The sequence below is a fragment of the Oncorhynchus nerka genome, linkage group LG7 (assembly GCF_034236695.1).
Source record: "Oncorhynchus nerka isolate Pitt River linkage group LG7, Oner_Uvic_2.0, whole genome shotgun sequence".
Lineage (NCBI taxonomy): Eukaryota > Metazoa > Chordata > Actinopteri > Salmoniformes > Salmonidae > Oncorhynchus > Oncorhynchus nerka.
Genome location: NC_088402.1, coordinates 69,388,853 through 69,416,760, shown reverse-complemented (window position 1 = coordinate 69,416,760; position 27,908 = coordinate 69,388,853). Strand labels below are relative to the sequence as shown.

Here is a 27,908-nt window from a genome sequence, read left to right as displayed (position 1 = left end):
CAATTCAATGCGTTGGTAAGGGCTGGACGCAGCGCCTGACACATTTATACTGGAACATGTGAAGGTGGGAAGATTTGGAAAGTAGTTAGAGCATCCAACAATTTCTGAAGGTATTTTTGCATATTTTCCAAGAGTATGTCCATGTTAGATTTAAATGTTTTTGCTTGTAACATAAATAGTTTATTTTAATTTTTTTAACCAGTTACGTACGGAATGTGACATATATGTTACTGTGATTGTCTCACGATTTCAAATCATAGACAGGCTACGCGCGTAGCCTATCAGTAGCTTAATGTATGTATGCCCAGCGAAACTTCAAGAACTTAGTGTCCTTTTAAGTAAATTGATTTTTTTTGTTTTTAAACAAAATGTCAATGAGCAAAAACAATTAAAACACATTTGGTTATATTTGGCACATTTGGGCATTAATGCACGGATAACTCCACCCAAACATGTTGAGTGAATAACAAGCCCAGACCAGTTAGTTGGTTGCCTTGTTTGGGAATTGGAGTGCATGAATTTAAAGTTGCAAAATCTAATTACGTGTACGTGTTTGTGCGCGTGCGTGTGGACTTACGTGGTTATTGCAACAAATTAGCCTTTTAAGAACAAGTAATATGCGTGAAATGAAATGAATTTCCTTGACAGTTGTGCCTTCATAACTACATGTGACTGTTTTATGTCACTCAAATTATGAATAGGGGATCACATCAAATGCTGGCAATAAGTAACTTGAGGTGTTTCCAGATCTGTTCCATTTATGCATATTGTTTTACTGGTTTTAAATGGAAAGTTCGCCCAAATTACAAAATTGTATTTGGGTTTCCTTACATGACTGCCTTCCATGCTTTGATTTAGTGCTAATGTTTTATCATTTGTGGCACAAATTCCATTCAAGTCTTGGGACAAATATTATACATTTTCGTGCATCATATTTAAAACATCTACAAGGGACATTGTTGAGTTTCACAAATCAATTTTAGATACTTTAGGATGGTTTGAACATGATGTGTGAAAAATGACCATGACTTGAATGGGGCTTGTGCCACAAATGCTAAAATGTTAGCATGTGGAAACAGACCAGGGAAATACTTTGAAGAACTACTTAAGTCGTTTTTTTTTTGGTTATCTCTACTTTACTATTTATATTTTTGATTACTTCTACTTTTAGTCCATTACATTCATAAAGAAAATAAGTACTTTTTACTCTTGTACATTTTCTCTGACACCCAAAAGTATTCTTCACATTTCGATTGCTTACAGGACAAGAAAATGGTCCAATTCACGTGGTCACCCCTAGTGCCTCTGATTTGGAAGACTCACTAAACACAAATGCTTCATTTGTAGATGACGTCTGAGTGTTGGAATGTGGCCCTGGCTATCTGAGAAATGTTAAACAAGAAATTGTGCTGTCTTGTTTGCTTAATATAATACATTTGAAATTATTTATAACATTTACTTAAGTATATATATTTTTTTTAAATTGCATGTAAGCAATCCATTTTTCAAGATGTATAACTTTCAAAATGTATAAATACAGACAATATGATGCATTCATACCAGCTGTATTTATGTATTTTGAAAGTTATATCTTAAACTTGATTGCTTATATTCAAAACCTTTTGGGACTATATCAACAATGGACTAATGAAACAAATACCAAAATATAGTGTGTGGGTGGATTTTTCCTTTTAATTATATTTAAAACCAAATACTTTTAGACTTAAGTATTATTTTACTCTGTGACTTTCACTTTTACTTGACTAATTTTCTATGAAGGAATCTTTACTTTTATTCAACTATGACAATTGGGTACTTTTTCCCCTACTGGAAACTAAACCAAAGCATGATTGTGGTCATGTCTTGTCTATAGACTGCTTATAGGTTAAGGAAACCAATGTGTCATTTTTTTATTTGGGTGAACTATTGCTTTTAATGGTGCTGTTCAGAAGTCCCCGCCCCCCAACATGTCTTTGCCCCAGAACATGCTGGACCTGCCAGGCAGCTGTTGAGTGGTATAAATAGGTTTTGTGTGCCTTGTACTTTAGTCCAAAACCCTTTTGCAATCATGCCAAGACACTGTACCTAACTAACCTCTGCTTTTTGGGGGTAGTGAAAGGAAATGGGGGCCAGGGTATCATGTTACCTAAGTATTCTTTTTTTATTTTGAGAACTGGATGACATATAGTTAGTTGGTAGTTGGGGGGGGGGGGGGGGGCATCCTCCCAGTCCTACTGGCATCACAGTGATAAGTTATGGGAGTTGGGACAGTGTGTTGAGGTGCTGTTCTGGACAGTCTGTGCTGTCTTTCTTTCTCTCTATCGCTCTTTCGCTCTTTGCCTCCAGGAAAAATTGTGGCATGGCTCCAAGCTTGGAAAACTATTTTTGGATCCAGCTATGGGAAAATAAGCAAGTCCATAATCCCTCACAAATAGACAGCTTTTTGAAAATCCCTAGAAAACAAACAGTGATTTATGGAATCAGTCAGTAAAAGTAAAGAATCTTCTCCATGAAATACTCTACCATTTGTCAGATTAGACTTTGCACTGTGGTCCATACAGTAGTTGAGGTAGGTTTACACATTATGTACAGTATGCACTGACCCTATCTTGCACTGACTATGCACAATCACAAGACTATATACACTGAGTGTAGAAAACATTAAGAACACCTACTCTTTCCATGACAGACTGACCAGGGGTATTCAGGTAAAAGCTATAATCCCTTATTGATGTCACTTGTTAAATACATTTCAATCAGTGTAAATGAAGGTGCGGAGACAGGTTAAATACAGATTTTTAAGCCTTGAGACAATTGAGACCTGGATTGTGTATGTGTTCCTTTCAGAGGGTGAATGGGCAAGACAAAAAATGTAAGTTTCTTTAAACGGGGTATTGCAGTAGGTGCCAGGCGGACTGGTTTTTGTCAAGAACTGCCACACTGCTGGGCTTTCCACACTAAACAGATTCCCATGTGTATTAAGAATGGTCCACCAAAGGACATGCAGCCAACTTGACACAACTGTGGGAAGCATTGGAGTCAACATGGGCCAGCATCGCTTTGGACACCTTGTAGCGTCCATGTCCTGATTAATTGAGGTTGTTCTTGGGGCAAAAGGGTGGGTGGAACTCAATATTAGGAAGGTGTTCTTAATGTTTTGTACACTAATTGTATACACACACACTACACTGCCACTCTCACACAAAACCAACACAAATTCACATACAGTACATACGTACACACATGCGTACAGACACAAGACAAACACACATACACACACACAAACTCTTATCTATCCTGACACCTAGTGACTTTACCCTGCCTTCATGTACATACAGAATCTACCTCAAATGCAGCATACAATGCTGTTAAGGTAAAGCTCACAAGTGAATATTGATATAATATTGGGAAGATGATATAATTAGTTATCATTAGTATTATGTTCCACACTTTGCTGTTATCTCGGTATCTTAAGGTCGTATTGTCCTCAGTGCTATTGCAGTTATTGTTCTTTCTTGCTGTCCTTTTTTTCTTTTTCCATTAATTCCAAAAGAGGAGATGCACTTCTCATGGTCATGCACTTCTCATGGCTTACAGGGTTTTGGCTGCGCGCTTGAGGGGTGGTAGCATTGAAACAGGTTTCATGGGACAGTACCAATTCTTTACTTTGGCCAATCGGTGGTTGAAGGTGTGCATTAAGACACTAAACGTGTGTTATGGGTACAGAGGTGGTATGATAGTATCAGGGACAACAGCCCCATCTGGGATCGGGGAGACTTTCACAGGGAGGATATTGGAAGACAGCTGGAGGTCCACTTGGAGTCAGTTGCAGCTACAGTATGTTTAGCAGTGCATACATTTTAGTACAGCTACATGGATAGAGGTCATGTATTGATTCTTGTAGTATTGGTAAGTATGATACATTCAGGGTGTCTAGCAGCTTGATCATCATGGTACGTTTTGTTAGTAAGTTTACAGGCATGTATAATTGAAACTTGTATCTCATTATGAGTATAGCTAGTTATAATTGTAGTGGTTTAGCAGATTATACAAAAAGACGATGGGTCTTTCCTGTAAACAATAGATATTACTTATCTTTTAGCCAGGTAAACTCACTTTACAATTACAGATGAGGTTGTGTGGGGAAAGGACTGGGAGAGAGCAATATAGTTCTGTCATGGGCAATGAAACTCAAAAGTGGTGATGATATTAAATGATCAATTGTCTTGATCTGAATGTGCAAACTGTCCAAACAAGGAATTCAACCTCATGGTTTGGTTTTTGCTCTGACATGCACTGTCAACTGTGGGACCTCATATAGACAATTTATTTTACAAAAAGGTGGACTCCAATCAAGTTTTAGAAACATCTCAATGATGATCAATGGAAATAGGATGCACTTGAGCTCAATTTCGAGTCTCATAGCAAAAGTTCTGAATTTATTGAACCTTTATTTAACTAGGCAAGTCAGTTAAGAACAAATTCTTATTTTCAATGATGGCCTAACAGTGGGTTAACTGCCTGTTCAGGCTTGGTTTAACTGCCTGTTCATGATAGATTTGTACCTTGTCAGCTCAGAGATATGAACTTGCAACCTTTCAGTTACTAGTCCAACACTCTAACCACTAGGCTACCCTGCCGCCCCAGAATACTTATGTAAATGTAATGTTTCTGTTTTTTATTTTTTATAAATTAGCAAACATTTCAAAAACCTGTTTTTGCTTTGCCATTATGAAATTGATGAGGGGGAAAAAAACATTTGAATCCATTTTAGAAGAAGGCTGTAACGTAACAATGTGGAAAAAGTCAAGGGGTCTGAATACTTTCCGAATGCACTGTACCAATAGCTGCCCTATTGCCCTATACCCTATGCAAAGCATTGGAAAGCCTCCCTGGTCTTTGATTGAATCTGTTTGAAATTCACTGTTCGACTGAGGGACCTTACAATTATCTGTATGTGTGGGGTACAGAGACTAGGTAGTCATTCAAAAATCATGTTAAACACTATTATTGCACACAGAGTGAGTCCATGCAACTTATGTCACTTGTTAAGCTAATTGTTACTCCTGAACTTATTTAGGTTTGCCATAACAAAGGGGTTTAATACTAATTGACTCAATACATTTCAGCTTTTCATTTATAATAAAGAATACAAATAAATAAATAAATAAATATAAATATATATATATATATAAAAACATAATTCCACTTTGACATTATGGGGTATTGTGTGTAGGCAAGTGACATATCAATGTTTAATCAATGTTAAATTCAGGCTGTAACACAGCAAAATGTGGAAAAGGTCAAGGTGTGCGAGTACCACTATTGTAAAGTGGCTGTTCCACTGGATGTCTTAAGGTGAACGCACCAATTTGTAAGTCGCTCTGGATAAGAGCGTCTGCTAAATGACTTAAATGTAAATGTAAATGTACTTTCTGAAGGCAAAATAAAAATAGTAAATAATGGTTACTTCTCAATGTATTGAACTGTCAAGGAGTTCAACAAGGTTGCCCATTGTCTTCGTATCTTTGTTTTGGCCATCTAAATGTTAACTATGAAAGTTAGCAAAAATGAACAGGATCTTGCAACCAGGAGTGCCATACCTCTCCATTTATGGAAATCACACTGATATAACTCTAGTCATATCACAGTTCACATAATGACTTATGGCACTGCTTACTCCAGACGAATAGTTTTTCAAATTATATGAGCAAAAAATAATTTTATTTGGAAGGGTAAGACAGACAAAATTAAATATGCCTATTTATATAATGAATACGAGTTTGAGTCTAAAATGATTACACATTAAAGCATTAAACCTCTCACTAAAAGCTAAAGTAATACAAAAGTTATACTAAAAAAAGCCATACAAAGCTGGTTGCAATTCCAGTTATCCCCCAGAAAAGACAGAATAAATATTATGGTTAAACACAAATATACTGATTGATTAAATTAAATTTAAAAAATCTTTATTAAAAAAATTAATTCTTTGTTCGTGATATTAGGAATGGTGGAATTATGTCACAAGTGCAGTGAACAAAAATATGGAAATGTTTGATCTATCAAAATTACAACCAACTGATTGCAGCGTTAACCAACTGATTGCAGCGTTAACCAACTGATTGCAGCGTTAACCAACTGATTGCAGCGTTAACCAACTGATTGCAACGTTAACCAACTGATTGCAGCGTTAACCAACTGATTGCAGCGTTAACCAACTGATTGCAACGTTAACCAACTGATTGCAACGTTAACCAACTGATTGCAGTGTTAACCAACTGATTGCAACGTTAACCAACTGATTGCAGCGTTAACCAACTGATTGCAGCGTTAACCAACTGATTGCAGCGTTAACCAACTGATTGCAGCGTTACTGCACAAATGAAGGAGGCAGGTGGAAGGGGGAGAAGGTTCTTGTGTGTCTGCCTTTTATGAATTAAAATACCAAAATTAGAAATTTTAGGGGGGCATAAAATAAACGCATATACCAGTTTCATTTGAGGACAAATGTTGACAGCGGCAGCGCAATACAGGATGCAAAATAGCTGGGAAAAGATTTTGGATGTTACATGGCACACGGTTTATGAACTGATACACAAAACAACGCTTTATCCAAACTTAAAGTTTTTCAATTAAAATTATTATTCAAAATTCTTGCCACCAATAGAATGTTGTGTATGGGGCGTAAAACCATCTCATCTCGGCAGATTTTGCTGAGAAGAAACAATCATTAGATCACTTATTCTGGTATTACCCCTGTGTAGCTTATTTCTGATCACAGCTTCAGGAGTGTCTGAAAAATCACATTTACCTAAAACTAGCCCTGCAAATAACACTGTTGGGAGATTTGGAAAGCCATTGTCAATCAACAATATAATAACTTATGTAAAAAATGCATCTTTAACTTACACTCTGTAGATACTATGTGATTAGAAAGGTTCAGAATGTATGTGAATTATCCCAGCACAGTTGGAAAAATATATGGCACATACGTATAAGGGGGTGGTTTACGGAGATACTGTAGGTGGGATGGGCTGAGAGCAGCTGAGGGGTGGGTTTTAAAGCCCTTGATCTATAATATTTATGAGTGCAAACACTATATATAATGTACAGTATACCGGATGTGTTTAAGTACCATCTATCCAGATGTACACTGAACAAAAATCTCTTAAAGTCGTCTTAGAAAATTTGGTAGTATGTCCAACTTGCCTCACAACCGCAGACCATGTGGAGTTCCTGGGCTGGCGTGGTTACACATCTGGCTTCTTGACCTGCGGGATCGTCTGAGAACAGCCACCTGGACAGCTGATGAAACTGGGTTTGCACAACCGAAAAATGTCTGCACAGACTGTCTCAGGGAAGCTCATCTGCATGCTCGTCATCCTCACCAGGGTCTAGACCTGACAGCAGTTTGGTGTAGTAACAGACTTCAGTGTGCAAATTCTCACCTTAGTTGGCCACTGGCACGCTGGAGAAGTGTGCTCTTCACGGATGAATCCCGATGAACTGTACCGGGCAGATGGCATCGTGTGGGCGAGAAGTTTGCTGATGTCAACATTGTGAACAGAGTGGCCTATGGTGGCGGTGGGATAATGGTATGGACAGGCATAAGCTACGGACAATGAACACAATTGCATTTTATTGATGTCAATTTGAATGCACAGAGATGCCGTGATGAGATCCTGAGGCCCATTGTCATGCCTTTCATCTGCCGCCATCATCTCATGTTTCAGTTTGATAAGGCACACCCCCATGGTCGCAAGGCTATGTATACAATTCCTGGAAGCTGAAAATATTTTTTTACTCTGCATCATTGGTAAGGGCTCGTAAGCAAGCATTTTACAGTAATGTCTAAATCCGTTGTATTCGCTATATATGACGAATACATTTTAATTGACAGAACTGTTTTAGTTATAATAAAACATTTCGGGAATCATTTTCAGGCAGGTAAATGTAAAAAAATTAATAATAATGATAGTATTACTGACACCAACAACCAATGTTGAAAGTTCAACATTTTCTTCCTTCTAAAACCCTCTGCCTTTGTGTAGGTGTAACAATGGCGTATTTTTAACCTGTGGCTGTTGGGAGAGGGGGACGGAAGTGCCAGGACAACTAAGGAAGAGAGGCCTCCTCATACTTTATCCTTCCTGGGATTTGGAGATCTCTCCGCAGCCCCTTTGAAATACAAATAAACAGGCCTCTCCCCAGTGAGTAACAGTCAGTGAGCTATGACTGCCTGACCTACAATTAGCAAAAGAGAGGGGGAAGTTGTGTAGAGGTCGTCCCTAAGCTCAACAAATGGTTTACCATTATTGCATGGAACTCCGTTCCATCTCATATTGCTCAAATAAACAGCAAACCTGTTTTTTAAAAACAGATCAACACCTCACGGCACAACGCCTCTCCCCTATTTGACCTAGATAGTTTGTGTGTATGTATTGATATGTAGACTACATGTGCCATTAAACCTTTTTTTAATGCAGTTCTGTCCTTGAGCTGTTCTTGTCTATTAATGTTCTTTATTATGTCATGTTTTATGTTTTGTGTGGACCCATGAAGAGTAGGTGCTGCTTTTGCAACAGCTAATGGGGATCCTAATAAAATACCAAAACTACCAACGTCATGTGGCAAGAAACAACTAATTGGCACCAGAGAGCCACCATTAGAATGTAACCCCTAAAGGACAGAAATAGATTAATTGCTCTCGGGGGTCATGGGGTCATCAAAAAGGAGCTGGGAAATCCAAATATTTTTCATAAAAACATGCAATGCATGATTAGCATCTTTCCTAGTCAAATGGGTTACAGATGCTTCTAACGCGTGGGTGGAAATTTAGAGCCCAGACGTCATTAAGGTCTGGTGTCTCAGAGGAATTTATAAAACTGACTGGATGAAAGTTTTTTTTTAAATGGTGAAATAAAACGGTAAACAGCTTAGGGTTAGGATGGATGGTGCTTTGTGGAGACAAAAAAACAGGAGAAAAGCTTTTCTGAGAGACCTTGGTTTTAGAATCACACCATAAGATGATATTGTATTGTCCGGTCATAGACAGCCAGGTTAGACAAATCATAAAGAAGGGGTCTTCTTGCCATATGACGGGGGTAGTTGAGCCTTGGGATGATTCTGCACATCATAACACAAAAAGGTTTCAGGATCTGGGTTGAAAATGCCATTTTCATGGCAATCCATTTCACAAATGCGTCAGCCACTTTAGAGTCCTATGGAAATCGTGGGAAACGTGTTGCTTCCCCTCCATCCACTTCGAGTTCCCTCGTAAAAGTCCAACACAATATAAACAGCTCCTCTTGCTGCTGTCGGAAATACTCAAGTTGTTCAATGTACGGTGCGACCCACATTAAAAAAATACTATGGTATAAAAACTATATTTCCCGTAGTGTTTTTGTGGACTTTAGTCTGCAAAAACACTACACTGAAATACTGTAGTATTTAATGTAGTATTTACAGTTAACTCAACTAAATACTGTAGTAAATATACTTGTTTATAATTAATGTGGTGTTTTTGCAGGCTGTAGTATTTACTGTTGTTTTTGCAGACTAGTATACTGTATTTTTTACTGTAGTGTTTTTGTGGACATTACTGCAGTGTTTACTATAGCGTTTTTGTTTTACTATATTTTACATAAATGGAGGCTTTCTCCTTCAGGAAACATACTGGAGAAAAGCGCACATTTTCCATAACTTGTAGATCGGTAAAATTGGGGTTCGAACAGAGCAGAAGCGCTGAGTGTGCACCTGTAGGGAACACAATATATGGGCAACACTTTGCGTTTAGGTTACTCACTAATGGGTGGCACAAATTTCAATACAAAGGGAGGGGAATGGGCAGGGTATATGCAAATTAAATACTGTAGTTTTTACTATAGTGAAACAACATTACTTTTATTTGCTACAGTGTGTGTTTTTGCTGATAATACTGTAGTATTTACTATATTATTCTATAGTATACTACAACATTCTATAGTAAGTATGATCGAGGGATACTAGTTTTTACAAGCATTTTGCTACATTATAAGCATTGCTACACCCCCAATAACATCTGTTAAATATGTGTATGCAACCATTACAGTTTGATTTGACTTGATTACTACAGTGTGTTGTATTGTATACTACATTTTACTATAGAAAACTGTAGTATTTTTTTCATGTGGGAAGACACACTGCAGCCACATCTGTATTTTTCCAGTGGTAGGACTCTTTGGTAGAAAATAATGTAAGGAAGAGTGAACAAGAGAAGGGGTTGTCTGAACCTACCCATACACTCCATGGTAAATGGTGTAAATGGACATTTTCATTTATCTATGGAAGTGCACATGTGCTATATGTAACCCAAGAAGAAAATCAAAACAAGTAAAAGTGCTTTGAACACAGAATACATTCCTGTGAGTCAGACTTAAAAGACTTGGACTGGAATGAATGAATTATTTGAGTGCTTATGAAGAGCCTCCTGAGTGGTTGTCAAGGGACAGTTTCTAGCGGTAATTACAATTTTTAAATAGTCATACCTATAAATATGTCAGTGTGCAAACCAGTGAATAAATCAATGTAAATAGTGTAAATCAACATTTTGCATCAACTATTAATATAAGTACCAATATGATCTTTAAATATGTTGATTACCTAGGATGCTGGACCAGGGATGTGAGTTTCTTCACGCCATCTCTGGTTTGTTTTGAGTTGAAGTTCTGTTGAACCTAGATTAGGACTCAGATTATGGGACCACTAGTGTTGGCCACAGACACATATCCAAACAGACTACTCTTCCCCTCCATGTCAGGGTAATGATAGGAGGCAGTGGCCTCTGGTAATGTCTTTCTCGTCCTTATACAAGTCAAGGGTGTTCACAATCACAGCATGGCCTCTATCTTTTGTTTTACGATTCTCTACATCAAAGCAACAAACACATAGAACAGTACAATAACAATAGACAAATGGGTCTCTACCCAAAGCTGTTGTAGCTCATGAGTCATGGCTTTGTTTCTGGCAACAAATGAAACAGCTTGATTAAGGCTTTCTTTTGCAGTTTCTTTCTTGGTATTGATATTTTTCATAGCCTAATTAGGCCTATTTGTCTGGTCTACAGGAATTCAAATGCTTTGATAGCAAACACTGCATGTGATGGAATCAATACTTGTTAATTGGGGTAATTAAATGTGGCAAAGCATGGTGCCAAATGAAATTGAAAAGAAAAAAAATCCCGGACTTGTTAGACACTAATATTCAATGACACAACATCAGCTTTGTTCACAGACAAACTACAGTGGTGTTAACACTTTTTTTTACTAGATTTACTCAACTAAGCATTGTATTTCATACTTAAAAATGTAGTTGGCAGAAAATTCACTAACATTTACATTTTAGTCATTTAGCTGATGCTCTTATCCAGAGCAACATAGTGAGTGCATCCATTTCCATACTGGTCCACTGTGGGAATCAAACCCAGAACCCTGGCGTTGCACACACCATGCTCTACCAACTGAGCTACACGGGATGTGTAAAAGGGTTCTTTGGCTATCCCCATAGGAGAACCTTTTTGGGTTACCTCTGTAGAAAGGGTTCTAGCTGGGACCCAAAAGGGTTCCTCTTGGGAAAAAAACTGTTGTTGGCAAAACATCTACTGACCACTATGCTAGAGCTATAGTGCATCAAAAGGGCAGTTGGAGGGACTATTTTCAGGTTGTTCTCCATCATCTAGGGTTGTGTGATCATGATGTTTGCTGATGACCTTTATCCTTCATAAAAGGAGAAAGTGAAGGGTGTCACTCACTTGATAGACTGATCTAGGTCCCTCCATGGAAACACAACCCTAGATGATGGAGAACAACCTGAAAATAGTCCCTCCATGGAAACACAACCCTAGATGATGGAGAACAACCTGAAAATAGTCCCTCCATGGAAACACAACCCTAGATGATGGAGAACAACCTGAAAATAGTCCCTCCATGGAAACACAACCCTAGATGATGGAGAACAACCTGAAAATAGTCCCTCCATGGAAACACAACCCTAGATGATGGAGAACAACCTGAAAATAGTCCCTCCATGGAAACACAACCCTAGATGATGGAGAACAACCTGAAAATAGTCCCTCCATGGAAACACAACCCTAGATGATGGAGAACAACCTGAAAATAGTCCGTCCATGGAAACACAACCCTAGATGATGGAGAACAACCTGAAAATAGTCCCTCCATGGAAACACAACCCTAGATGATGGAGAACAACCTGAAAATAGTCCCTCCATGGAAACATAACCCTAGATGATGGAGAACAACCTGAAAATAGTCCCTCCATGGAAACACAACCCTAGATGATGGAGAACAACCTGAAAATAGTCCCTCCATGGAAACACAACCCTAGATGATGGAGAACAACCTGAAAATAGTCCCTCCATGGAAACACAACCCTAGATGATGGAGAACAACCTGAAAATAGTCCCTCCATGGAAAATATGTCCCTCCATGGAAACATTTTCTGTTGGACATTCTTTCCCGCAGGCCTAGCAGTCTCTCTCTCTCTCTCTCATCTGATGAATTGGTGTCCTCAGAATGTAATATTCTGCTCATTACTACTCAGTTTATGATAACAACCAGACTGTTATTACAGTTCTCATTACAGTTTGTTTTCCTTGGCATAGGAGGCAAATAGTAGTTTTACAGATGTAAAGGGATTGGGAATGTGGCTTGATTGTGAAAGGGTGTTGTATAGTCTTGGATGAGAACACTATTGAACACGTGTGACACCATGTCCCTGTGTCTCCCTTTGGGACTTTGGTCAGGTGACAAGCCGTTGAAGAGAGAGGACCCGACAGTGCATTCGGAAAGTATTCAGACCCTTTGACTTTTTCCACATTTTATTACGTTACAGCCTTATTCTAAAATGTATTTAATAGTTTTTTCCCCCCCTCACCAAAAACTTTATCATAAGTATTTAGACCCTTTACTCAGTACTTTGTTGAAGTACCTTTTGGCAGCTGTTTACAGCCTCAAGTTGGTTGGGAGCGTCGCTGCAAAGCTATTTTCATGTCTCTCCAGAGGATGTTCGATCGGGTTCATGTCCGGGGACTGGCTGGGCCACTCAAGGACATTCAGAGACTTGTCCCAAAGTCACTCCTGCGTTGTCTTGGCTGTGTGCTTAGGGTCATTGTCCTGTTGGAAGGTGAACCTTGACCCCAGTCTGAGTTCCTAAGCGCTCGGGATCAGGATTTCGTTAAGGATCTCTCTCTGTACTTTGCTCTTTTCATTTTTCTGTCGATCCTGACTAGTCTCCTAGTACCTGCCGCTGAAAAACATCCCCACAGCATGATGCTGCCATCACCATGCTTCACTGTAGGGATGGTGCCAGGTTTCCTCCAGACGTGACGCTTGGCATTCAGGCCAAAGAGTTCAATCTTGGGTTCATCAGACCAGATAATCTTGTTTCTCATGTTCTTTTGGTGCCCCTTGCCAAACTCCAAATGGGCTGTTGTGCCTTTTACTGAGGACTTGCTTCCATCCGGCCACTCTACCATCAAGGCCTGATTGGTGGAGTGCTGCAGAGATGGTTGTCCTTCTGAAAGTTCTCCCATCTCCACATAGGAACTCTGAAGTGACCATCAGGTTCTTGGTCACCTCCCTGACCAAGGCCCTTCCCCCCCCCCGATTGCTTAGTTTGGCCGGGCGGCCAGCTCTAGGAAGAGTCTTGGTGGTTACAAACTTCTTCCATTTAAGAATGATGGAGGCCACTGTGTTCTTGGACTTTCAATGCTGCAGAAAATGTTTAGTACCCTTCCCCAAATCTGTGCCTCGACACAAACCTGTCTCGGAGCTCTAGGACAAATCCTTTGACCTCATGGCTTGGTTTTTGTTCTGACATGCACTCTCAACTGTGGGACCTTATATGGTATGCTTTTCCAAATCATGTCCAATCAATTTAATTTACCACAGGTGAACTCCAATCAATTTGTAGAAATATCTTGAGGATGATCAATGGAAACAGGATGCACCTGAGCTCAATTTTGAATCTCCTATCAAATAGTCTGAATAAGGTTGTTTTTTTGCTTTGTCATTATGGGGTATTTTGTGTAGATTGATGAAAAACAATCAATTTTAGAATATGGCTGTAACATAACAAAATGTGGAAAGTCGAGGAGTCTGAATAGTTTCCGAATGCACTGTATATACACACTTAGAAAAAAAAGGGTTATTTGGCTTTCCCTATAGAAAGGGTTCTACATGGAACCCAAAAGGGTTCTACGTACAATCAAAAGTGGTTCTTCAAAGGGTTCTCCAATGGAGACAGCCGAAGAACCCTTTATGGTTCTAGATAGCACTTTCTTCTAAAGAGTGTATAGACTACACCAGTGTCTGGTATTGCTGGACCAACCATAAGCCTCTGTGGGTTGTCCTTGGTCTTCACCCAAAGCTCCACAGTGTTCCATATTCTATCCTCTCTCTTCCTCCTGTCTTTCTCTCCCTTTGCTCATGTTTTACACTCATCATTTTCACGTCTCATACAACAACAAAAAATCACTATACTTATATGTTCCTGTTAAATTTAACAGGAAGTTTACTGTGCTTTAAACTGTGTTCGTCAATTAACATTTGGATTTCATGATGGGACACTAGTGTTATACTTCACATTTTTTCCCGTTTCAAATTTCAACCATAATCAAATAAACATCCTGTTTGGTATTGTAAATATGCATGTTCCCTGACCTTGAGTGGAACGACTGCGGTGCTGTGACCTCCTATTGAGAGTGGACATCCTGTTCTGAGACATTTGTACACACTGCGCTGCGTGTTCAGCGAGTGCAAAGACGGACAGTAGAATCATGAACAAACAAGTATTTTTGTTGTTTCCTCATAGTATGGCCAATTATTGTTGAGTGGTCCATTCAAAAGAGAGCTATTGCTGCAATTAATCCCCACTGTGAACCAAACCACATGAAGTATATCGCAAAGTTAGAAATACAGCCACTCACTCCTCTATATTATTTCCATGCTTGTGATTCCTCTCGCCATAGTTCACTGATGCTCACTGGCAACACCTCTCTTTGTCCCATATAGAACCATGTGGAGGATCCTAGCACTATGGCTTCCGGTGCTACTCCTGGAAGTTGAGGTGAGAGAGCTCGACTACTCTCTCTGTGTGTGTGTGTGTGTGTGATGTCTTTGTCATATTAGAAACTGAAAAGGGGCCCTTAAACATATCCAATAGGTGTGCCACTGTGAAGATGTGCTGGAATCAGAAGAGGTGCCTATCAACCCTGTGTCAACCACAGTGACCCGCAGCCAGATCCTCTCAGCTCAGTTTGAGTGCTACCTAAAGATTCTCCATGACCCACCACACAATGAAGATGGTGAGGCACTATACACATGCACCCCCACACACACATGCACCTGTGGAGGCTCTAATAAAAACTATAATAAAAATATATTCACAAGTCACCAAATAGCTGATGAAAACACACTGTTTTGCAATGAAGGTCTACAGTAGCCTCAACAGCACTCTGTAGGGGTAGCACCATGGTGTAGCCGGAGGACAGCTAGCTTCCATCCTCATCTGGGTACATTGACTTCAATACTTAACTATTCTCACCCCCTTCCATAGACTTACACAGCAATTATGATTACTGCCGGATGATGGCCTCCAACCTATCAGAGCTCTCTGACATGTTGTCCATCCAATCAAAAGATCAGATAATTCTTCCAGTACTGAAAGCATAAGCTGCAACTAGCTAGCACTGCAGGGCATAACGTGTGGTGAGTAGTTGACTCAAAGAGAGAGAAAGACAATAGTTGAACAGTTTTGAACAAATTCCTTTATTCAAAAAACTAAGGAAAAGCAGCAGAGAGAGAGCTACGGTAGTTACATTTTTTTTGTTCTTCTTAGTTTACCTTTCACTTACTTAGCTCGCTAATGCAGCAAATTTAGCCTACTCAACAACCTGACTTAAACAGAGAGGAATTCTATTAAAACGTTAGCTAGCTGGCTAAGGCTGTCCAACACTGCATAGCAGTGGCAATTTTTTATTAATTTATTGCCACTGGGCCCCAACGGTGTAGCTGCTGAACTGCTTGCTGTACACTGTACTGCGTGATTGTACACATGGATTGGGTTGTAGGTTTACTAACGCGTTAGTTCCGCTGTTGACTATGATGTTAGCTAATATCGTGACAACGATGTAGGTTGTGTAGAGGTAGGGTTGGGGAGTAACTGATTGCATGTCATCAGTTATTAAAAAGAAACTAACTGTAATCAGTTACTTTACCCACAAAAATATTGTAATCAGATTGCAGATACTTTTGAAAAACCTAGATTACTTTTAAATTCAGAAAGGATGTTAGCGAAAAAAGAAAAAGTACATTATGATACCTTTGTTCTCTCAATAACATTCAATTCAGCATTGAAAAAAGGCACAAGTTTAGAGCGAGTCTAACCACAAGTGAGAGACCAATGTGATGAAACACTAAATGCGTTTGATGGATCCTTTTTACTTTCCCCTAAGATTCATTAAAAGAAAACAATCTAAAAGTAACTGAGTAATCACATTACTGAGTTTGGGTAATCCAAAAATTATGTTACTGATTACAATTTTGGATTGGTATCTAGTAACTAACGGATTACATTTAGAAATTATTATAATTATTTTTAATCCCAGTCCCCTTCCCCGCAGGAGGTCTTTTGCCTTTTGGTAGGCCATCATTGTAAATAAGAATTTGTTCTCAACTGACTTGCCTTGTTAAATAAATAAAGAATGCAACCCTTCCCAACCCTGTGTAGCAGTTATGGTATGAACGTAATCCGTTAGCGTCCAGAACTTTCCTAGTAATCCTATTTTATTTATGTAAAAAAATCCACTGGGACAGACATGCTTGACCTATGCCCTGGGGCGGCAGGGTAGCCTAGTGGTTAGAGCGTTGGACTAGTAACCAGAAGGTTGCAAGTTCAAATCCCCGAGCTGACAAGATACAAATCTGTCGTTCTGCCTCTGAACAGGCAGTTAACCCACTGTTCCTAGGCCGTCATTGAAAATAAGAATTTGTTCTTAACTGACTTGCCTAGTTAAATAAAGGTAAAATAAAAATGCCTGATTCTGCAGCCCTTGACATGTTTTTAATTATTATTCCTAAAGTGTGGAAATTGGCCCTTTTTGTTCTCCCACTCCACAAAGGTGGTGATCCCTGCGATCTTAATAATTATTGCCAGACCTCAAAACGTTCACGTCTAGCGACAATATTAGAACTTTTGGTAAAATCTCAAATGCGGTCGTCCTTTTTAGAAAATGTATTCTGAATGCTCACCAGTCAGGCTTTAGGCCAGGTCGCAGCACCATCTCCCTGCTTCTCGAGTCTTAAATTACATAAACACACCAGACAGGAAAGAGTACTGCGCGCTGCCCTTTTTATTGATCTGTCGAAAGTATCTGATATAGTTTATCATGCACTCCTGCTATTCGAAGTTGGTCTGGACCAAGAGACCTGCGGCTGGTTAAAAAATGACCTGCACAACAGAAGTCGGTGTATATCTGATGGAGTTCAGTCTAATTTTCTTAGCATAACCAAAGGAGTGCCACAAGGCTCAGTACTAGGCCCTTACTGTTCCCTATTTACATTCATCATTTTGGTTTGTCCCCCAACAGCAACTGGGGCTTACATCTCTGTGGATGACAGTTACTTATTCCCGTCCCCTCAGTGTAGCAGGCCGTTCACAACTTTCAGCTTGGCTTTGATTAAATTAAATCTTAAATTAGTGCTAAAATTGGTTGATAAAACAAAGTTTATATTTTTCTCCAGGTCTCATAAAATGTATCCTAAAGACCTGCATATATATGTACATTAAGAGGAGTCCAAATTGAGCTAGGCCCCCATTATAATTATCTCGGTATTTGATTGACGATAAGCCAGCCTTTTAAAAAACACATTGATAAGCTGACAAAGTTGCGAGAATAAAAATAAATCCTGTCTCACTTTTGAAAATAGGAGGAAGACACTCCTCCCTGTAATTGACTATTGCGACACAATCTACATGCACTGTGCCTGTTAAAACCTCTGGATTCAGTCTACCACTCAGCCTTGCGTTTTATCACTGGTGAGAATTCCGTACGCATCATGTCTCTTAAATATTTCTGTTGGCTCGGAGTCTCTGACTAACAGAAGACCCCAACATTGGCTATTATTCGTATATAAAGCACTTCTCCAGGAACTCCCTTATTACCTCACCTCACTTCTAAATTGGAAATCTAGTAACTGTAAAACTCGCTCTCAAGACTGGTTGGTACTAAAGGTTCCAGTGTCTCCTTTGAGTTAGGGAAGACAGCTTTCAGTTACTATGCGTCTCTGTCCTGGAATGACCTAAAGGTCACTCTAAAACTAAATTATTTGGTCCCAAAAGGTGATTTCAGGGCTCTGATTTTAAAAAATCTGACCAATGAAAATGGTACTTGTTTTGATTGACTGTATATAAACTCAGCAAAAAAAGAAACATCCTCTCACTGTCAACTGTGTTTATTTTCAGCAAACTTAACGTGTAAATATTTGTTTGAACATAGGATTCAACAACTGAGACGTAAACTGAACAAGTTCCAGAGACATGTGACTAACAGAAATGGAATAATGTGTCCCTGAACAAAGGCGGGGTCAAAAAGTAACAGTCAATGCAGCTGGTGGCCACACCAGATACTAAGTACTGCAGTGCATCTCCTCCTCAAGGACTGCACCAGATTTACCAGTTCTTGCTGTGAGATGTTACCCCTCTCTTCCACCAAGGCACCTGCAAGTTCCCGCACATTTCTGGGGGGAATGGCCCTAGCCCTCACCCTCCGATCCAACAGGTCCCAGACGTGCTCAATGGGATTGAGATCCAGGCTCTTCGCTGGCCATGGCAGAACACTGACATTCCTGTCTTGCAGGAAATCATGCACAGAACGAGCAGTATGGCTGGTGGCATTGTCATGCTGGAGGGTCATGTCAGGATGAGCCTGCAGGAAGGGTACTAGATGAGGGAGGAGGATGTCTTCTCTGTAACTCACAGCATTGAGATTGCCTATAATGACAAGCTCAGTCCGATGATGCTGTGACACACTGCCCCAGACCATGACGGACCCTCTACCTCCAAATCGATCCCGCTCCAGAGTACAGGCCTCGGTGTAGCGCTCATTTAATAGACGATAAATGCCATCACCCCTGGTGAGACAAAACCGCGACTCGTCAGTGAAGAGCACTTTTTGCCAGTCCTGTCTGGTCCAGCAAAGGTGGGTTTGGGCCCATAGGCGACGTTGTTGCCGGTGATGTCTGGTCAGGACCTGCCAGGACCTACAACAGGCCTACAAGCCCTCAGTCCAGCCTCTCGCGGACAGTCTGAGCACTGATGGCGGGATTGTGCGTTCCTGGTGTAACTCGGGCAGTTGTTGTTGCCATCCTGTACCTGTCCCGCAGGTGTGATGTTCAGATGTACCGATCCTGTGCAGGTGTTGTTGCACGTGGTCTGCCACTGCGAGGACGATCAGCTTTCCATCCTGTCTCCCTGTAGCGCTGTCTTAGACGTCTCACAGTACGGACATTGCAATTTATTGCCCTGGCCACATCTGTAGTCCTCATGCCCCCTTGCAGCATACCTAAGGCACATTCACGCAGATGAGCACTGACCCTGGGCATCTTTCTTTTGGTGTTTTTCAGAGTCAGTAGAACGGCCTCTTTAGTGTCCTAAGTTTTCATAACTGTGACCTTAATTGCCTACAGTCTGTAAGCTGTTAGTGTCTTCACGACCGTTCCACAGGTGCATGTTCATTCATTGTTTATGGTTCATTGAACAAGCATGGGAAACCGTGTTTAAACCCTTTACAATGAAGATCTGAAGTTATTTGTTTTTTTATTAATTATCTTTGAAAGACAGGGCCCTGAAAAAGGGGCATTTCTTTTTTTGCTGAGTTTTTTGTTTTTGTTTCTACTGCCCTTTTGAATGAAACATAGTTTATTTTACATGTTTTAACTGTAATTTTGTAGTGAACATGCTTGAATTGTTGCTCACTGTTGTTCTCAGGGCACCATTGGAAATGAGACCCTGGTCTCAATGGGTTCTCTTGGTTAAATACAGTCTAATAATCTAAATAAATGGCACCGACCGCCACTGACATGCAGCCACAGACACACTCATCATAATAAGAGTGGAGGAGTAGTGCAGGTCAGGAGAGAAATAGGGAGAAGGGAAGTGACTACCCTCAGGTCTGAAAGGAGGGAAGTGTTCTTTGTCTCCAAGCTGCCCCCGTTACTGGAGCTCAGTAAATAACAGCCTTTGAAATGCTATTTTGCGCTCTATTTCCCTACATGCAACAACCTGGACACAGACTTCCTTGTATTGTTTACTAGGAATGTATTTAAAGTGATATGTGTGTTTGCATATGTAGCTGTTTCTCTCAGCTGTTTTAATGTACAGTATTGATACAATGTTCAATGTTTTATATCAATCATTTTGAAGGGACATGTTAGGTGTTGGGTTCCATCTGTTTTTCGTTTCTCTGTTGGCTTTTGCGTCACATTCACAGAAAATAATAGACTGTTGTTTTCAGTTTGTCTTAGAAAACGACCCAACACAGTATTTTAAAATGAGTGTGAAAGATTTATACCTAGGTTATTAGAACTGTTCTTTGATCACTAATACCAGATGTCACTCAACCTGTATATGTTCATGATATAATACACAGTTCAGAGTTCACTAATGCAATGAACCTAAACTTTTTGAAACATGAAATAGTTGCATTACTATAATACACTGCAAACAGCTGCTCCTCCCTCTTTGCCCCCTGCAGGCACATTCTGTAACCGCACATGGGACGGATGGCTATGTTGGAGTGACTCTGCCCCTGGCACGGCCATGCAGCTCTGCCCTGATTACTTCCAGGACTTTGACCCCTCAGGTGAGCCAGCCAGTCAGCCACACATCTCATTCAATCACAATTCAACTGACTTGATCTTTACTGATGATGCCCTACCTGAAATGTTTTGTGACATCCATATTCTCCCTGTGTCCATTCAAACAGAGAAAGCGACCAAAGTGTGCAACTTGGATGGACAGTGGTTTCGTCACCCTGAGAGCAACCGTATTTGGTCCAATTACACCCAGTGTCAGATGTACACCAAGGATAAACTGATGGTATACTTCTAAGCCAATTAGTTTATCAATTCTGACAGTGGCTAAACCATTTTTATTAGAGTCCATTTAGTGATTGTTGTTGTCAACATCTCTATTGTGTCCACTTAGTTAAAGAAGTGAATTAATGCTTCCTCTTGTATCCTCATTCCCTTCTTGCCCAGTTTGCTTTCAGCTTGTACTACTTGGCCATTGTGGGACATGGATTGTCTGTGGTATCCCTCATCATCTCACTCTGCATATTCTCCTACTTCAAGTAAGTCATTCATGGTTTCCTCCATGGACCCATTGAGGCAGATATTCAGAGCACAACGGTAGACTGTCACATTAGTGTACTTTTTCACTTTACATCCTTGAATCAAAGTGATTCTGTTGGTGTTGCTCTTCCTGCATACCGAGCTCTCTATTCTAAAACAGAAGTATTTGGTTCTAACTACACACTGAGCCCTCTATTCTAAAACAGAGGTATTTGGTTCTTCCTACATTGCCAACTTGAATTCACAACATTTGACTACTAGTGCTACACCATGAAGTGGAAAAGTGAAAAATAAGAAAGTTATCCTATGACCTACACATCTTTTTTTTTTTTTTACAAATAAAAGTAATTACCATACCACACCACTTGTTTCTTGAGTTGTGTCCCTCTGTTCTAATCCTCCCATTAGGAGTCTGAGCTGCCAGAGGATCTCCCTCCATAAGAACATGTTCCTGTCCTTTATCTTCAACTCCATCTGCACCGTCATCTGGATCTCTGCTGTAGCCAAAAACCAGCAGCTGGGGGCCAGCTACCCTGTAAGTAATGTACACCTCTGCCATCAGGGGGATTACTCTGAACATGAATGGCTACTGGTTGAACTCATGAAGTTGGTGAAGATACAATTTTGAGGTGCTACACTCCACAATGTGTGGCAATGAGTGACAACTTCAGAAAGTTGTCCCTGTGCTGTTCTCAGATTGGATGCAAGATCCTGACAGTCCTGAACCAGTATATATTTGGCTCCAACTACTTCTGGATGCTGTGTGAGGGGATCTACTTGCACACTCTCATCGTCGTTTCTGTGTTTGTGGGAGAGCAGCAGCTGGGCTGGTATTATGTCCTTGGTTGGGGTGAGTGACTGACTGCATCTTTGTCACACTGCTGTATGTTCTGCTCCGCTATCTGAAATTCATTGTTGTTTCAGCATCCTGTTCCCCTAGCACAATGTTGAAAATTTCTTCTATGGTTTCATATCTCTATATTATGCATTGTGTCATCTAAGAAGGCCTTATGGAAGCTCATGACAGTCTTGGGCTGCAGTCCAAACACTTTAATTTTACCTCCTCAGCCCTTGCGCTTGCCACTTTCCCTTGAGAGAATCCCCGTCAAAACCAGAGACAGTTTGATTGCCGACATAAGTGGAGGTTAAATTCAAACGTTGCCCCCTCGGCCCTCGATTTAGCTTGAGGGAGCGAGTGAAGAACTTTAATCACTTGTGGGTTTGACATGTGACTACCAACTGTAGCCACGTGTCAAACTCCGGTGCCCACAAAGTGTCAAATTTAATCAACAAAATTATTAAGCTTGGTTGCTAAAAATATACACTGCTCAAAAAAATAAAGGGAACACTTAAACAACACAATGTAACTCCAAGTCAATCACACTTCTGTGAAATCAAACTGTCCACTTAGGAAGCAACACTGATTGACAATAAATTTCAGATGCTGTTGTGCAAATGGAATAGACAACAGGTGGAAATTATAGGCAATTAGCAAGACACCCCCAATAAAGGAGTGGTTCTGCAGGTGGTGACTACAGACCACTTCTCAGTTCCTATGCTTCCTGGCTGATGTTTTGGTCACTTTTGAATGCTGGCGGTGCTTTCACTCTAGTGGTAGCATGAGACGGATTCTACAACCCATACAAGTGGCTCAGGTAGTGCAGCTCATCCAGGATGGCACATCAATGCAAGCTGTGGCAAGAAGGTTTGCTGTGTCTGTCAGCGTAGTGTCCAGAGCATGGAGGCGCTACCTAGAGACAGGCCAGTAGATCAGGAGACGTGGAGGAGGCCGTAGGAGGGCAACAACCCAGCAGCAGGACCGCTACCTCCGCCTTTGTGCAAGGAGGAGCACTGCCAGAGCCCTGAAAAATGACCTCCAGCAGGCCACAAATGTGCATGTGTCTGCTCAAACGGTCAGAAACAGACTCCATGAGGGTGGTATGAGGGCCCGACGTCCACAGGTGGGGGTTGTGCTTACAGCCCAACACTGTGCAGGACGTTTGGCATTTGCCAGAGAACACCAAGATTGGCAAATCGCCACTGGCGCCCTGTGCTCTTCACAGATGAAAGCAGGTTCACACTGAGCACATGTGACAGACGTGACAGTCTGGAGACGCCGTGGAGAATGTTCTGCTGCCTGCAACATCCTCCAGCATGACCGGTTTGGCGGTGGGTCAGTCATGGTGTGGGGTGGCATTTCTTTGGGGGGCCGCACAGCCCTCCATGTGCTTGCCAGAGGTAGCCTGACTGCCATTAGGTACCGAGATGAGATACTCAGACCCCTTGTGAGACCATATGCTGGTGTGGTTGACCCTGGGTTCCTCCTAATGCAAGACAATGCTAGACCTCATGTGGCTGGAGTGTGTCAGCAGTTCCTGCAAGAGGAAGGCATTGATGCTATGGACTGGCCCGCCCGTTCCCCAGACCTGAATCCAATTGAGCACATCTGGGACATCATGTCTCGCTCCATCCACCAACGCCACGTTGCACCACAGACTGTCCAGGAGTTGGTGGATGCTTTAGTCCAGGTCTGGGAGGAGATCCCTCAGGAGACCATCCGCCACCTCATCAGGAGCATGCCCAGGCGTTGTACGGAGGTCATACAGGCACGTGGAGGCCACACACACTACTGAGCCTAATTTTGACTTGTTTTAAGGACATTACATCAAAGTTGGATCAGCCTGTAGTGTGGTTTTCCACTTTCATTTTGAGTGTGACTCCCAATCCAGACCTCCATGGGTTGATAAATTTGATTTCCATTGATCATTTTTGTGTGATTTTGTTGTCAGCACATTCAACTATGTAAAGAAAAAAGTATTTAATAAGAATATTTCATTCATTCAGATCTAGGATGTGTTATTTTAGTGTTCCCTTTATTTTTTTGAGCAGTGTATATACAGATAATATTGTGACCTGTAGCGACCCGTAGCACTCACTTCTGTAGCCTTGAAGTGCTTTGAAAGGCTGGTCATGGCTCACATCGACACCATTATCCCAGAAACCCTAGACCCACTCCAATTTGCATACCGCCCCAACCGATCCACAGATGACGCAATCTCTATTGCACTGCCCTTTCCCACCTGGACAAAAGGAACACCTACGTGAGAATGCTATTCATAGTACACTCAAAGCTCATCACTAAGCTAAGGACCCTGGGACTAAACACCTCCCTCTGCAACTGGATCCTGGGCTTCCTGACAGGCCGGCCCCAGGTGGTTAGGGTAGGCAACAACAAATCTGACACGCTGATCCTCAACATGGGGGCCCCTCAGGGGTGCGTACTCAGTCCCCTCCTGTACTCCCTGTTCACCCATGACTCCATGGACAAGCACGACTCCAACACCATCATTAAGTTTGCCGACGACACAACAGTGGTAGTCCTGATCACCAACAACGACGAGACAGCCTATAGGGAGGAGGTCAGAGACCTGGCAGTGTGGTGCCAGGATAACAACCTCTCCCTCAATGTGATCAAGACAAAGGAGATGATCATGGACGACATCGACAGGGCTGTAGTGGAGCAGGTTGAGAGCTTCAAGTTACTTGGTGTCCACATCACCAACAAACTATCATGGTCCAAACACTCCAAGACAGTCGTGTAGAGGGCACGACAATGCCAGGAGACTGAAAATATTTGGCATGGGTCCTCCTATCCTCAAATTCTACAGCTGCACCATTGATAGCATCCGGACTAGTTGCGTCACTGCCTGGTATGGCAACTGCTGTATACCTGTTGTATTCGGGCATGTGACAAATACAATTTTATTTGATTTTAGCATTGGTAAATGGGAATAACGCTCAAATTGGCTTAGGCTCCTCACCATGAGACTATAAAATGTAGCTAGCTTCATACATTTTTGGGGGGAATTGTGAAAATGATTTGGAATAAATTACCAAACTATAAACCTAGCTAGCCAGCTATGGGTAACTGTAGCTAGCTACCTGACAGGAGTGCTAGCTAGTTACGTTAGCTTGCTAGCTACATTAATAGCTTTAGGTTGGTTGTTTTTCAGCTCAACTTCAAGATTTTCACCAAAGACATTGCCTCTCTCTCCCTCGCTTGGGCAAGGGACATTTAAGGTACACTCTGATGTGACGATGTAAAACGTCATTCAAGGGCTGAGGGTTTAGGGCTGAGGGCTGTCTACTTTGCGTTTGAACTGCAGCCATGGACTCCTCTGTCTCTCTCCCAGGCTTCCCCATCATTCCTGCCATTACACATGCTGTGGCCCGCGGGGTCTTCTATGATGACAGGTAATGTGTCAACTCCTCCCTCTGAATAATATGCTACTGTGCACAATAGTAGCAGAGGTTGACAGTGCACTGCACGCTGCATTAGTATGCTGCATCCTGTCAGTTACAATTCTTGTGTCCCAGTAAAGCTCAGGATCTTATTTGACTGTCTCAGTTGACTTTAGCCTCGTCTCTCCTCGTCTCCCAGATGCTGGATCAGTTCCGACACACACCTGCTCTACATCATCCATGGTCCTTTCCAAGCTGCCCTGCTGGTGAGTCTGCACTACCAAAACAAAAATATCTAACAAAAATAGAAACCAAAGTGGACAGTGTGCTCAAACTTGATCCCACCTCCTCTGCTTCCCTCTGGCTGTTTCCAGGTGAACCTGTTCTTCCTACTCAACATAGTGCGTGTGCTGATCACCAAGCTGCAGGTGACCCATAGTGCGCAGTCCAATGCCTATATGAAGGCTGTGCGAGCCACTCTAATCCTGATACCTCTGCTGGGAGCCCAGTTCATCCTGGTTCCTTGGAGGCCAGAGGGACATAAGGCCAGGGCCATCTATGAGTTCACCATGAACATCTTCACACATTTCCAGGTATGGGTGTTTTTTTAATTAAAAGCAAATCTGATAACCTTTCAACACCCCATATCCACAAATGATATATGGCCATTACAGAATGTTTAATCTGGAGAAATATTCACTGAATAATTATTCCTGTATAGGGACTCCTGGTCGCAATTATATTCTGCTTTTGCAATGCAGAGGTAAGTGCCAGTATTTCTTAAATAGCTGATGATTACCCTCAGTCTATCTTTTCATTTAGAAGTAGAATCATTGTCATTCAGGAATTCTATATATATTTGTTTGCCAGTATTTACTGATAAGGTTCAAGCTTGCATTTATGTTGCTCTTAAACCACTCTGTCTTTGGTTCCACAGGTGCAGGCATGTCTCAGAAGGAAATGGGCCCAGACCAAGCTGGTGTGGAAATGGACAGATTCCTACTCCCACTACAACACCAACTCCTCTGTGACCGAGACAAGTCGCGCTACAGTCAGCCTGGAGCTCACTGCTTCTGAGGAGGACACCATCATTAAGCCAGGTGGCAGTGTGCACTACCGAGCCAATGGACAGAGCAACGGCAAGCGCTGTACCAATAGGGAGATGGACACGCCAAGGATCCTGGAAACCACTGACATCTGAGAGCATTGCATTGTCCCTTCCCATAGGTGTCATCACATTATGCTGGTCACAAACAGGCTCACTTAGCTCACAGCGTGGCCACAGACAATTGGTCAGAGCAGAAAAAGAGGATCACACACACACACACACACTGTAAGAATATACGCACAAATGTGTACAAGATACACATGCAAGCACAAACACACAACACAGACAAAGACACACACATCTGATAATGAATGATCCGTTTCCAGGGTCCAGTTGAAACCTTGCAGACAAGTATTCACCCCAAATGTATATACATTTCACTGTAGCTTGCTCATGTTGGCCTTATGGAACAAATCCAGTGATACAAGGACCCAATGAAGATGGCTGTCTCTGGTAATGTTTGATCTTGGCCTTCAATGCGAATTAGTGTCTGATATAATAATTTTCTGTAGGCCTATTGTACCATTTGTACAGTATATAAGCACTCTTATATTTGATGAGGTTATTAAACTCTGACACTCCTTTTATATTGTTAAAATTAGGATCTGTCTTTTTGATGTCACTTTAATGATGTGGAACTTATGATTTAATTGTGTTGCATAAGTTTGCCTTTTTAGAACCATGAAATTACTTGGCATAGTTCTGACTGCTGACTGTTGAGTTCTCAGAGGCAAGGAAGATGACTGACAGTGAATAAGGCACACAACACAATGAGGAATAGTGTGTCTGTGTGCTTTGACACTCTAATGGGAGAACCTATGATTCAGTGATGTGGGGTTGCCCTATGTCTGACAACACCCAAAAGTCACTTTTTTTAAATCCAGTGTTATTTTCTTACGGTTTTACAAGTCTTGTTTATTGAGTTGCTTTTCACCATATGAAAAATCTAAGGATACATGTATTATAGCACTGACCTACAGTTGAACTATTTATATATGCATACATATGTGTGTAGTTGTGAGAATTTGAAATGCTGCAGTTTATGAAAAACATTCCACTTTGACTTCAGAATAAATGCCTAACTGAATACACTACTTTATAAACCTATTTAATTGTGTAACAATGGTATTAAAATAAACTTTTATAATTGA

The 27,908-nt window shown here is 41.2% G+C and overlaps 1 protein-coding gene across 2 annotated transcripts; it reads left to right on the top strand.

The window, feature by feature from the left end:
- On the top strand, window positions 1–27,908 carry LOC115132271 (calcitonin gene-related peptide type 1 receptor-like). Of its 2 annotated transcripts, XM_029664731.2 has the most exons (13): window positions 1–110; window positions 15,069–15,123; window positions 15,220–15,361; window positions 20,810–20,917; window positions 21,041–21,153; window positions 21,315–21,406; window positions 21,816–21,942; window positions 22,104–22,257; window positions 25,601–25,661; window positions 25,849–25,915; window positions 26,024–26,242; window positions 26,371–26,412; window positions 26,587–27,908. In XM_029664731.2, exons 2-13 carry the CDS (start codon window positions 15,073–15,075, stop codon window positions 26,848–26,850), a joined length of 1,440 nt encoding a protein of 479 aa, XP_029520591.1. In that variant the 5' UTR covers window positions 1–110; window positions 15,069–15,072; the 3' UTR covers window positions 26,851–27,908. The 2 variants fall into 2 exon arrangements, with proteins under 2 accessions (XP_029520591.1, XP_029520592.1); XM_029664732.2 differs by lacking the exons at window positions 15,069–15,123; window positions 15,220–15,361 and having other exon boundaries at window positions 2–110.

Coding starts and splice junctions, on each gene's coding strand:
- LOC115132271 (XM_029664731.2), top strand. CDS start 15,073: ATGTGGAGGATCCTAGCACTATGGCTTCCGGTGCTACTCCTGGAAGTT. Junction 25,662..25,848: donor GGGGTCTTCTATGATGACAG/GTAATGTGTCAA, acceptor CTCGTCTCCCAG/ATGCTGGATCAGTTCCGACA. Junction 26,413..26,586: donor TCTGCTTTTGCAATGCAGAG/GTAAGTGCCAGT, acceptor TTGGTTCCACAG/GTGCAGGCATGTCTCAGAAG.